This window comes from Gavia stellata, chromosome 1, assembly GCF_030936135.1.
Source record: "Gavia stellata isolate bGavSte3 chromosome 1, bGavSte3.hap2, whole genome shotgun sequence".
In the NCBI taxonomy this organism is placed as follows: Eukaryota; Metazoa; Chordata; class Aves; order Gaviiformes; family Gaviidae; genus Gavia; species Gavia stellata.
Window position 1 is genome coordinate 57,404,127 of NC_082594.1, and position 13,384 is coordinate 57,417,510.

Below are 13,384 nucleotides of genomic sequence, written 5' to 3' on the forward strand. Positions count from 1 at the left end.
GACAATAAATCAGCTCCTCGCTAAAATTCAGGATTAAGGGACGTCCAGTTAAATCAGAGTGGGAAATCAAGCTCTTTCCTCAACTTCAAGGCAAGGGATTAGAGAAGAGGGACAAACTCAGCTTGATTCACTCGGTTATGATATGATTAGGTGTTAAAACTCTAGCACGGCTGATATTTCTCCCAGCATAATATCAACTTTCCCAGTCAAAAAAAAAAAAAAGAAAAAAGAAAAAAAGGAATTATGCAAACAATTTAACAGCAGGGGCCAGTCTTTATTACAGTCCCCTCAGGATGGGCAAATGAAAGCCTTGAACAGCTACCAACAACGGTAGCCACAGCTACAGTAACAGGGCTTAAGTATCATGTGAGCTTGGCAGCTCTCATCCAGCAAGGAGAAGTCGTAAAAAGGCACACCACACATAGCAATATCTGAGAGAAGTTTGCCTCAATATCAGTTCCAGGGAAAGGATGAACTGATAATTGCTTTTTGAGAAAAGTAAAAAAAGAAAAAAAAAAAAGCTGGAAGGAAAAGCAGCCTTTCTGGTAAGTCTGTGACAACAGCATCAGCAGCTCTGACTGGTTTGTTGCCCATTCCTTTTGGCAGCCCAGCAGTTATCTCCCAGAGATATACACGTACATCTCTCTGTTAAGTAATCGTTGCACTCACATTCATTAGGCTGCAGCAAAGACACCCCCATTAGCCAATTAACCAACCCATTAGGAGGTCCTTGTAAGCACTGTGGGCTGTTACACCTTCTTCACAGAGCACCCAGGAGCTTCGCTGGCCGTCGCTCCAGCACTCACCCTGAAAAGAGCAGAAAAGAGCAACTTTTTGCCTGTGAGACGGAGACCTCCGAAGGAAACCTTGCTGTTGTTTCCTTCACCCTCTAGGAAGACCTCCCTAGAAATGTCTCCTTTTCAGAGGGCTCCTCCTCTTCCCAAATAAGCCCGATTACTCAAGACGGGCAGATGCACAGTCAGCCAGCGCGCTTGTAAGGACAACACCGGAGGGGAACAGGCTTCGGCCATGCCTGGCACAGGATAAGCATCTGCTCTTGCTTACCAGCAGTGCTCGGCCTTTCACTTTCTGCATTCAGCAAAGAGAACTGGTTCTGCACAGTGTCTGTTGCAACTTCTTACAAGCACAGAAATGCACAAAGCACCTAGGCAAGTAAAACCAGTGCAGGGAGACGCCTTCCAGCCCTGCTCCATCCCAGCAGACCGCAGGCAACTCGTTGCTCTCTATGTTCTCTTGGCATGTGCAGAGGCACCTTCCTATTCTCTCAAGGCCGTGATGGTCCATATCATTCGCTGCCAGAAATGGCAGCAGAGACTTTTCCATAAAACTATTTGAAAAATGCAGGTTCTCCTCCCTTCTGTGTCCATGTGTATGCATGACGTGACATGCCATTCAAGTAAATCTAGCTTTACTGACAGGGATACTCACAGAAGTGAACACACACGTTTGTGCTCAAAAAACAGATGAAAAACAAAATTTTAAATTCACAGGTACGGCGGGTGTTCACACCAACCAATACAGAGACAATACTATGTAGTTTCTCTGATCTATTATGAATATGACTCAAAAAAAAAAATCAGTAAACATTAAGCACATACATAAATGTGTGATCTACACAGAATGCTTAAAAGTAATTGCAAAAGAATTTGTTGAGTAATCTAAAAAAAAAAAAAAAAGAATGATTGTCAGGAGACAACCTGGTTATGGGAAGAGGCGCTTAATTCACTGCATGAATGACTCACGGTGAGTTCCTTGCATAACTCCACTCGCAGAAATCACTACTCTCCACACGCGCATACATGTTAAATCAACCAAAACACAGACCGGTCCATATTCTTGGTACAATGCTGTCCTTGTGCCAGTATAGAATGAACAAAAATCCACTCAGCTGGGCAGGGAGGGGGGAGAAATCCTCTGTTTTGGTATCCTGGCAATGTTTTCAAGAGACAGTTTGACAGTGCTCGCTTGCCTTATTCGTGCCTGGCATTTATGTTAAAAAGAAAATCTGGGCCTGTAATATTCAAGAGCAAGCTCTTGTTGACAACGAAACTTTAACTAAATCTGAGACTGCGTTTCCCACCCAACTCGATTTAATATCGTAAGGTAATTATGGTCCTTTCCTGCAAAATACAGAGCTCTGTGAAGAATGTCAACTGGTATGAACACTAGCAAGATTTGCTTTCTTCAGGCTACTCTCAGGATAAATAAGTTGTTCCTTTGTTTGCTATCTGTGGCTGAACTGTGAGATACAAACCTTACTGGAATTAAACACCTTTGTTTTTCCACTATTTTTCAATGTTCCCCCCCACTTTTCATTTCCAATCGCATGTCTCCAAAACTAAAAAAAGCAAAAAAAGAGGAAAAAAAAGGAAAAAAAAGAGAAAAAAAAAAAGGAAAAAAGAAAAAAAAGAAAAAAAAAGATGTAGCTCCTTTGTAAGTCTTATGTGCCTGACATGATCCACCAGCCATACTTCAGGCATCAAATTCCGATGTTAGAGTGACCAGGTTATACCCATCCCCTTGGCTGCAACACAGTAATTTTAACTGCATAAGCTGGGAGCTTATTCTGTGGGTATAGTCAATGCAGAGGCTTCAGCTAGTATTTCAGAGCTCTTCTGTTAGGAGCTTTATTGTTTATAAGGAGAACCTTGGTCTATGGGGAGACTCACTGCCCATATGTTGCACGAGGAGCAGCTGCAATAGGAACAGCTGGCTACAGAGAGCATCCCATCCAAAGCAGAGGTCCACACAGTAGTGACAGCTCTGAGGGCAAAGCGTCCTTGGGGAGGCAGGAGAAGCATGTTTGCTTTTGTAGAGCTGCCCAACAGCTAAAGCACCGACCCTGCGAGCAGCAGGCCCATGCGCTGCGGGAGCTGCGGTCGCGGCCGCCACCGCCCAGCCGGGGCGAGAGAGCGGGAGTGAACCCAAGCAAATGGATCCTGCTGCCTGGTGAGACCTCAGCTACGCTAATGCGAGAGCCCCAGACTAGAGTCCCCAGCTTCTCCTGGTGTTTCTACTGACAAAGACTGAATAAAATGCATAAATGCTCCCTGGAACTGGGACCTGAACCTGGGATTTCCTTTGTCCTGGTGGAAATGTAGTCCCCCGCTTCATTCACTCATGGTGAATATTCCCATCAAAAACATCCTGAATATCATGCTTTGGCAATGCAGAAGATGGAAAGACCCAAGCGGCTCAGGCTAAGGAAAGCCTGCAACCCCATCTTCCATGTCCCAAGTGCGTGCTCTAAAACCAGGGTGTCCCATGCAGGAGAGGGACAGGAGCTCGGGTCCAGCTTTGAACTCAGCAATGTTTGAAGGCGGCAGGTATGGTCTGAGTACCCTGCACTGAACCCCCCAGTAACTTGGCGTAGGACGTGACCCTGGCTCCTGAACGGCAGTGGGCCTACCTCCAGTGTCTTCTCGAGATTATTGTACTTTTGACCACGTGCTGGATCCATGGCTAAGATCCACAGGGATTTTTGTTTATCAAACTGGACGAGGCAATTTTGGGAGTTAATCATCTGCCAAGATGCAGATGGCGAAAACCTGATTTCAGAGGTCAGAGTATGGCCCTGTGTTTTTAGACATTAATGTTGCTCCAAATCCAAGAACCAGCTTTATACACGGAGTTCATGAAATTCATGCTTGTTTTGTGGGCAGATTCATAAAACACATCTTTGGCTTTGCTATTTATCAGCAGCTCTCTTCCAGGCAAGCAAACAAATCTACCTCACCCATTTCGAAGACAGAGTATTGTTATATTAACATGGGAGCACATGAATGCTCCAGGGAGATACTGTGCATCGCGCAAGTGCCTATTGTGCTGTAATAACCTAAGCCAAATTCACTTACAGGCAATTAAGACTGCTGTATGGTGGTTGTGAGGCAGAGTTTTGGTAGAAACATGAGAAATTTTTAACACATATTCCAGCATCATGTTATAAAAGGACAGATGACAATTCATGTCACATCGAGTCCTGGAACTTGCTGCACTGGGGGATTATTGACAAATGCACAACTCATCTTGTACTAAAATCTGCTATTTTGATGTGAGCTTTAAGTGCTCGAGACAGTTGGTAGACATAGGGAGAAACTCAGAAATGAGCAGTTTGAGAGTGTCCTGCTACATTAAGCAACAAACTCATCACAGAAGTACAGGATTGAGAGATGACACCAGATATTGGAGTTGTGCTGCTAAGCCACTTTGCTTCGGTGTCCATTAACCTTCCACTTTTTGGCTGTCCAATCCATTGAGCCTGCTAGCTGCTTGAGGCAGAGACCGTACCTGATCTGCACTTGTGCAACTGCAGCGGTTCTTCCCTCGCAATTTTTTGAAAAACTGTTTGAATCACTTTTTAGCCCTTGTCATTGAAGCAAAAAGCTTGACAATGTAATCTGAGAGATCTCAGACCGCAGATGACTGGTAAAAACATGCTGGAATGTAATATTCTGTTACACCTCCAAACGGAGGACTTCCAACCCTGCAAGTTGGCGATGCCACAGAGAGGTGTTTGGAGCTTTCAGGCATGACCTGACTTAGCTCAGCCTGGCATTTCTGCCTTCAACCACGCATTGGCAATGACGGCACACTTCTGCACACCTCTGAGAAACACCTTTTATTGTATGACGGGAGTTGTCATGTGAATGTCAACAAAAGAAATCATTCCATAGCAATACCGATATCAAATTATTACACAAATGAAAAAAACCAAAACAAAACCAGAGTTAAAATGATGAAAAAGCAGTGTGCCGTTACACAATGTAAAACATACAGAGAAAGCCACATTCTTCTGCTAAAATGTCAGATGCTCATCACCATCACAGGAAATAAGTGATTTCAACTTTTCCTCCCTCTGCGCCCCTTAAAAAAAAGAGGCAAACTTTAAAGTGAGATATTTTGAAGGGTCAGATTAACACAAAAAGCAGCATTTTCAGGGAAGTTTCAGGAACATTTGGCATTTGGATCTTTTGTGCCCTTCTGATTCTTTTTGCAATCTTATTTTAAACATGTATTGGGAAGGTTAAAAGAAACCATGAACACCACTTAAACAACCAGTATTACTGATGTTGGTCACAAGAAGGTCCTCCCTCTTCCAAAGTGCAGTACGAATGGTATCGCAGAAGACTAAGCTGATCTGGCAAATGAGCTCTGGTTCAGTTCACTGAAGAGAGTTTTACCCTTAAAATAAGCAAAACATGAGATAACCTATTCTTGAGAACCATGTTGGTTTTGACTCTCCCAGTGGTCTTTTGAGGAGGGGTGGAGCAAAGATACACTAAAATGAATGTCTGAAGAACAATTCTTGAGATCAGAAGTAGAAGCTGTTCCTAGTCTTTTACACCAAACAAACAATAGTTCTGTAACTGATGATTTTCAGTATTACTGTATAAAATTATATTTATTAGAAAGAAGACTCTGGACTACTTTAAGGCACCTCATGGCAAAGAAACATTTTAAAGGCTTGAATAACTCAGAAGAGTGAGTTCTTCTTCCAAGATCCCCAGGAAGGAATGTAGCTTATAGTAACCAGCTTTGCTATTTCCAAATAAAGCATGAAAATTTTCAAAGTGGAAGTTTAGAACGATTTGAACTTTTCTTTAAAAGGAAACCTAAAACACCTTGCCAGAAAGATAATTTGTCCATTTAACACCAAAGGAAGGCCTTTTTCATCCCTGATCAGAGTTTTGCCATTCAGGTACATTGCACTTTTTTACTCAACTGAAATTAAATGAGTCAGTCAATCTTAACCAACAGTCATCTAAACAAAACAACTATCAACAACAAAACCAACAAAAGAATCTAAAAAACAACTTCCTGATGAAAATATTTTTGTTACTTTAAACTAAAAAGATGGGTATAATGCCAATGACAGACAAGAATGACTTGCTATCAGTTGTTCTACTTGGCAATTTATGGGTTTCAAGTGTGATTTAAAAAAAATTTGTTTTCTCTTATATTGATATTTGATACCTACAGCTAGTAATGTCCTGCCAAAACATGTGAAGAAGCAGAATCAGCATTTTCAGAGATACCTAACATTTTTGTGCGCGTTCAAAAAGCTACAGGATCAAATTAATTCTAGCTTATAGATTGATAGCTAGATCTGTCAGGGTCTCATACCAGTGAGTCTGCAGCAGCCAGTGTTCTGGAGCTCTGCTCTGAAATACAACTTACCATAGATTAATTTCAGAGCTGAAATGAACTAAAACTGTAATTATACCCTTGGTTTACACATGCATATCTCCTTGGTTCTGATAAAAAAAAATATAAACTCAAGGTATATGGCCAGGAGAATGTACTGCTCTCTTAGAATATTTAAAAGTCTCATACTCTCTTGCAAGAACTAACTATTCAGAAATCAAAATAATTCACTACTGTAAAATGCAGACTCTGGATATATCCAAACTGCTCAATAAAAAAGGTAAACAAATGAGCTCAAGCATCAGGCTCCGTTAAGTGTCTACACTGCCTTACTGGTCAGCTCACCCTAGCTCTGTTTTGGACAGTTCCAGCCAGGTCTCTCCACGACAAAGCTTGAGCAGAGTTTGGACATGGTTCACACCATGGATCCCTTCCAAAAAGGTAGTTACAGACAAGACCATGCAAGGTTGAACTGCCTTCATGCTGCACAGTCCCCCAGCATTATCCCATGTGACTTTACACACTCAAACACTTCTCTATGTCTTCACACACCTCTGCAGCACAAACACCACTCTACTGAGCTGCAGAATAGCCCTATTCTTATTTCAGACAATCTGAATTGAAAAGGAAAACAAAACAAACCAAAAAGCGCTAGATGGTAATTGTGTGCTAGGTCCATAAGGACACTGCATGAGCCCAGAGAAGACCAAGGGCCAAGAGATACGGTAAAGTGGATGCGGCTGCTATGCTCTAAGAAGGATTAGCCATAAGCATTGCTCACATGAGCCAATCTGTGTCACATGGCTTTGGGGACAGGTAGTTGTCCCTGACCATCTGCTATTTAGCACCAGATGTAGCACAAGGGTCATGCTGTGCATCACTGCATGAAGTTCAGTTCCCCTGCCATCAATGGGATTTGTTATAGTGTAAGGTGCTACACACCGCAGAAGAAGTGTCAGAACCTGCCAAAAGAAAAAGCTAGGGACAAGAGCTACAAGTTGCATTTTGTAACTTTCTGCTAATGATAGAAGAGGATGTTACCAGCAAAAAGGGACATCCAATGTTCGTTTCTTCCCCCCGCCCACTGGAGGAAGCTGGCTGGTGGCACTGCAGGGAGTAAGAGGTCCTCCCCTCTCTCCCAGGATCTCACAGCACGACAGCAAGCCTCTGAGCCTCACTGCAGGGAAGATGCTGTGACAGGGAGATGAGGATACTGCCTCTCACCCCTGGGCTGACTCCTGAGCAGGACAAAGTCCTTCTAGATGAGCCCTAGCTGTGCTGAGGCACACGCTCCGCCCTCAATTTACTTCTCTATTAGGAGAGAGTAATTTTGTATTTGGATTAGTTATTTGCTGGTAGTACTGCTTGAAATGAGAAACGTTTGTGTTTGCCTTACTTTTAGACCACTGGGTGAACATTGGGTAAATAACATTTGTCTTACAAAAGTAACAGCAAGCACCTTCAGTATTTTTTTTAAAAGCACAGTATTTTCCATGTCCTGAAGAGATCCATTGCCTTTTAGTCTCTTCTGTGCTCTTTAAACAGTAAGATGAATAGATTTATTTTCTACTGGACCTCAAAGAGTAGGTATCTTACTAAGCATGAAAAAAATCTGAAGCATCATAGCACTTGCTTGATTTTTTTTTTTCCCAAGCATGGGAACAGTGCCTTTATGTTAAAGTGCTTCGCTGAATCAGGACATAACTTACGAATACCGAACCTCTCTCTCACACTGCATTCCTTTCACTATCAGCAACAGCTGCTCAAAACTACAGGTTGTACTTTCCTACTTATTCTGGTAGGATGGTAACTTCAAACAGCTTGAGTTCAACAGAAACCCTGATGCAAAACTTGAAATATACTAAAGTTACATATTTTAAAAATATATTTAATGAATTTATTGTGTACCCTGCAGTTACAGCTTTGGCTTGAAGGCACAAATATTAAGGCACAATAAATGCAAATAATGTATACATTTCAATGTGTTGTGTTGAAGATAACTTTGTACTACACGGTATTTAGGTATAACGATATGTCATTCAAACGTTTCCTCGAGTTATTTTAATACCTTTTTTTCTTTGATAACCTGGATAAAAAGAGGAATGTATGTTAAATTATTTCAATATTTCTTCAGTGCAAATGTGGTAATTTTCTTCTGAATTATAGAAGATTGAGACTGATTTTTCAGCATTTGGATTTTAGCAAAATAAAACTAGTATTTACATCCATCTTCAACAGCATTATTTGAATTATTTATCAAAAAAATAAGTATATAGTACTTTTTGCTATCAAAAAGTATTTTTGGCTTGTTCAATTCTTTTTTCTACCAACCTGCATAGCTACTTATGACAGGTAGAAAGACAGTTGCACTTGACAACTAAGTTGTACACTACCGAATCTGCTGCTTAGACATAGCTGTCGTGCTAAAGTGACACTGAGAAAATTTTGGTTTTGCTTGCTCTCAAAGTATTTCCAAAAGAGAAAAAGGACACATTCAATTTTTTTTCATAAGCTCCAAATATGCTCCCTAGACCTGTTAGGTGTCCTGCACCTGTTTAAATAAAAGAGATCTCTACCACGTAACTTTCAAATAAAAACTGAGTCTGCCTAATTTCCTTAGCAATACAACCAAAATTAGTTGGAAAGGAAAACATATTGCACTGAAATTAAAGAAAGAGGGACAGGAAAAATTTTCTTCTCAGTATTAAATAGGAAGGATGTCCAGTGCAAAGAATCGCCCCCTCCCTTTCCTTTCCCCTTGACACTTGCAAACATTGTCACTGAGTTTAGATGACCTCAGGTTTACATTCTATGGAAAACAGTTAAGGTTATTAGGAATCACAGTGCAGTTTCAGTTATACATAATCCTGAGGGAGGATCCAAGGAGGAGTCTGTGGCAAGTTGACCATTCTGAACAACTTCTGGGTAATTCTTATTGAAGTACACCTAGGAAAAATACCAGATTCTGTGAGTAATTGTGCATCAAACACATTTTAGCTTCAAATAAAATTTCTGGAGATAAATACAGTAGAGATAAATACATGTCCTTAAGGAATCCCAACAGGAACTTCAGGTTAGTGGCGTTCAGTAACTGTGTGTCACAGAAAAATTAGTAAAATTACTATATGATCTTACATTATATGAAAAATCCCACACAACCTGTAGATCCACTCAAATTCTGGTAAGTCAGATAAATAGATATGTTTTATCACTTTACATTAAACTGATAAGTAAAATCATTTTACTAGCTCAAAACATGGAGATAAATTAAAAACAGGATGACAAAGAAGCTGTGAAATCTTGCGTCTGCACAAGGGTTTCTCATTTTCACACATAAAATGAACACAATGGATTTGGATGTTAATATCAGGTTGTAATCCCTATATTTTACAAACTATGATTGACAACCATTGAAACTTCAAGGTATATGTATGAAATATCCCAGCGTTTAATTTGTGCTGCAGAGCAGTTATAGGGCCTATAGAAATGTGATCTCTGGATAGTGAACCACAACAATGAAAGAAGAAGCAAAAGCTTTAACAATGACTCAACCAAGCAACTTCTCTAAAATGTAAGATGATACCAAATAATAGGACAGTTCTTTGCCAAGCCTTTGAGTTCCTGAATTCTACCAATTTCTAGCTCAACTAGAAGAGATACAGGTTTCCTGATAAATGTATAATCAGAACATAAAGGAAATGAAATGCTGTCAAGTTTCACTGTTCCACAATCATCAGTTTTTAGTAGCTGTATCATATCTCTGTTCCTTGACAGATGCGCATAACAAAATGAAATAATGTCAAGACTTGTGTGCTCTTATCTGAAAATGTGTTTGGGTGAAAAAGGACTTCAAATGCAATTTTTTCAAAGAAGAATGTGAAAAGTTTTGTTTGAGTCTTTAAAAACAGAAAATACACTATCTTTCTGAAGCTGACACGTGTCACGAGTTAGGTCTCATAGTCAGACTGCTTTGACTACGGCTTACGAAACATGTCTCCAATTTATATTTGGGAGTGTTGTCAACAAAGTTCAATTTGTTTGATAATAATGTCCTTTTCATATATATGAATACATGTATAAGACATGCGGGATAAAAAAGAAACAGTCGTTCTATAAAAACGTTCCTGTAAGTACCACTGTCATCTTTTGTGCACACACGCTAACGCAGGACATATGCATCTTTACAAGTTTCAAAGAATATTAAGGTCTGATTTGAATCAACAAAAGAATCGGAAGTCCTGTTAAGAGGCATTCCTCAGTAACCAGCCACGATGGGATGCAACACAGGGAAGTTAATCAGGCGCCTGCCTGCACACACGCTGCAGAGACGGCAGCCCCAGTTGTGTATTCCCATCCCGTTCCTGGTTTAAAACATAAAACTTTGGCATACTTTTAATGCAGCTTTTGAATGTGATTTTTTTTTTTTTGTTAATGGAAAGTTAATAGAAAACCTTGGCACATTACTAGAGACGTAATGAAATGGCAGCTGCTTTTCAACTGTCTCATTGCAATTCTTCCCCTGAGCCCAGTCCCTCAAGATACTAAATGCCCAAGTCTTTATACAAGTTTCTTCCACCGCCAGCAGAGCTGCAACCTTTTTAAAAGTAATCACTGAGGTAAGGTAACACCTAGTATTTTAATATTTACACAGCTGTCATAGCTTTAAAATAAAATAACCCTTATTCTTCTCTCAAAGTACTCAAAAACTGATTGACAGAAAACCAGCCCTATCCTGATGCCACCAACGCCTGCAGAAAAGCCTCTCTCGATGCTGCCAAGAGCACAGAGAACACACCACTTTTGTTTATCTGAATAACTGAGCACTTTTTTTTCCTTTTTAACTGTTTGATGACTATTTTGCACTTTCCCATAGGATTTTCTCCTAACAGCTTCTTGTAAATTGAGCGAAGATAAAGACACGGTCTCATGATGCCAAGCACAACTCTACTGCAGTCAGGCTCACAGGCTAGTTAATATATACTCAGTGGTCTCCAATTTGAGCTGTGCCTGCGTTGTTTTCTTTGACATTTGCACAAAAAATGGGGATACTGAGTGACCAAGAGAGACATACAAATAGCAGCGTTGGATCAATTTGGAAGCCTGAGCCAAGGTTCCAGCAACAGCTTGATCTTGCAATGCCTAGCTAAGATGCCCACCAGATTTTTTTCAAAATTAGGTTTCTTCAAAGATGTCCCAGCTAGTCTTCCAATTTAAGATGTGTAGTCCCTCTTCATTTCCACTTAAAGGATATATGCAGAATCCATACTGTCCCAGAAAATGCATTTAAATTCTCACCTCACTGAAAGAAGCTCTTGGTACAAGTTTGTTCTGCACAAGATTCAGGTCCAAAATGCAATAAATCAAATAATCATTGCCAAAGCATGGCCACATTCCAAACCATTTTACTTAGCAACCCACTGTAACGCCTTTTGAAAAGTATGTATATATGTCGTATTACCATTTCTTTTTATGTGCAGCATGCTGTTTTTCAACAACAGAAAAAAGCTGTTCTTCATAAAAACAGTTCTTAGTAACCACAGTAGGAATGTATGAGACCAACAGCAATACATGTAACAGACTTAGTAGTGTAAAAAGAAAAACCATTGGAATCGGCTCTTCTGACTAAGCAACTTCTCTGAAAGTATGCATGAAGCACAAGGGACAGCAATAACAAAAACCTTGAATTAATGTCCAAGTCCTTCAAACAGAAAAAACTGTAACTGTGCTTCTGGGTAGCTGCTGACTCGAGATATAGTCTCTTGATTCCCATATTTTTGGGCTGAGTGTGGATAGGCACCATGCTTTGCATTCTTGGCAGATGCTAAAGCTTGTATCTGCCTTCTAGCCTGGGAGTTAGCAAACTTTTTCATCAAACCACATTTCAGCAGAGACTGGTTCCTGGATCTCTTCCCTTCCTGTACAAAATCACATAACATTGATGTGGTAACTGCAGATGACTATATGGGCAAGTAACATCAGGCAATTATTTTTATATATTTTGAATTATCTTTGAATACAATTGTGCAACTGGGGAGGGCTGCAGGGAAGGAAGGAGAGACAGCATGACATGGCTAAATCTCTACAGATGACAGCTGGACAGCCTCACCTCTTGCCATTCCAAGTATCAAGTCTTAGGAAACTGGCCTTCACTTTACAGACTAACACTGGTCATATAAATTTGAAGCTAACCTTTTAAATATCATTTATACAACCTCCAGATTGTCATACGTATAACATAAAAAACATGGCTAACCTATTCTTTTCTAGTAATAAAATATAAGAAGCTGCATGTGTGTGTCCAGTGTCCAGTTCTGGGCTCCCCAGTTCAAGAAGGACAGGGAGCTGCTGGAGAGGCTACAGCAAAGGGCTACAAAGATGAATAGGGGACTGGAACATCTTTCTTATGAGGACAGGCTGAGGGACTTGGGTCTTTTTAGTCTATAAAAGAGAAGACTGAGGGGGCATCTTACCAATGCTTATAAATACTTAAGGGGTGGGTTCCTGGAGGATGGGGCCAGTCTTTTTTCAGCGGTGCCCAGGGACAGGACAAGAGGTAATGGGCACAAACTTGATCACAGGAAGTTCCATCTAAACATGAGGAGGAACTTCTTTACTTTGAGGGTGGCAGAGCACTGGAACAAGCTGCCCAGAGAAGCTGTGGAGTCTCCTTCTCTGGAGATGTTCAAAACTCACCTGGACGCATTCCTGTGCAACCTGCTCTAGGTGAACCTGCTCTGGCGGGGGGGTTGGACTAGATGATCTCCAGAGGTCCCTTCCAACCCCTATCATTCTGTGATTCTGTGATAGCAATGCAGCAATGGAGAAGGACAGCAGGACTCAATACATAGTCTAGCTAAGGACAAAGCTGTTTCCTCAGTTCTACATTTAGTGCCACACATGAATTTATAGTGTATGCTCTTAGCTACAAAGCTTCACTTTAAAAACTCTTAAAAAAAAAAAAAGAGGTTTCAACAGCTCAAAAAAAATTCTAAGAATATGAACAGACACAGAAATCTCTTCCCTAATCTTCAAAAAGTCCAGTAAAATAGCCTCCAGACACGAGCACGCCGCCTTCATGACAGCACAATTTTTCATTTTTTTCCAACTTGCTGGAAATGCATCTATTTTTACTAGGAAATAGCTGGGCACCTGCCATTTTGTTTCCTGTCTTTATGTGTTGCTTCCCGTCTGTTGGTCTCCTGTTTCCCCAGGAAACAGT

At 40.7% G+C, this 13,384-nt stretch overlaps 1 protein-coding gene across 2 annotated transcripts in view; it reads right to left on the bottom strand.

Annotated features, from left to right (window-relative positions):
• Positions 1 to 8,460: 8,460 nt before the first annotated feature.
• Positions 8,461 to 13,384, bottom strand: part of ABCC4 (ATP binding cassette subfamily C member 4) — a 151,821-nt gene continuing 146,897 nt past the window's right edge. For both annotated transcript variants that reach the window (XM_059818482.1, XM_059818476.1), the window contains one exon: positions 8,461 to 9,111. In XM_059818482.1, coding sequence (XP_059674465.1) covers positions 9,004 to 9,111 — 108 coding nt within the window. In that variant the 3' untranslated portion in view covers positions 8,461 to 9,003. The remainder of the gene's footprint in view (positions 9,112 to 13,384) is intronic.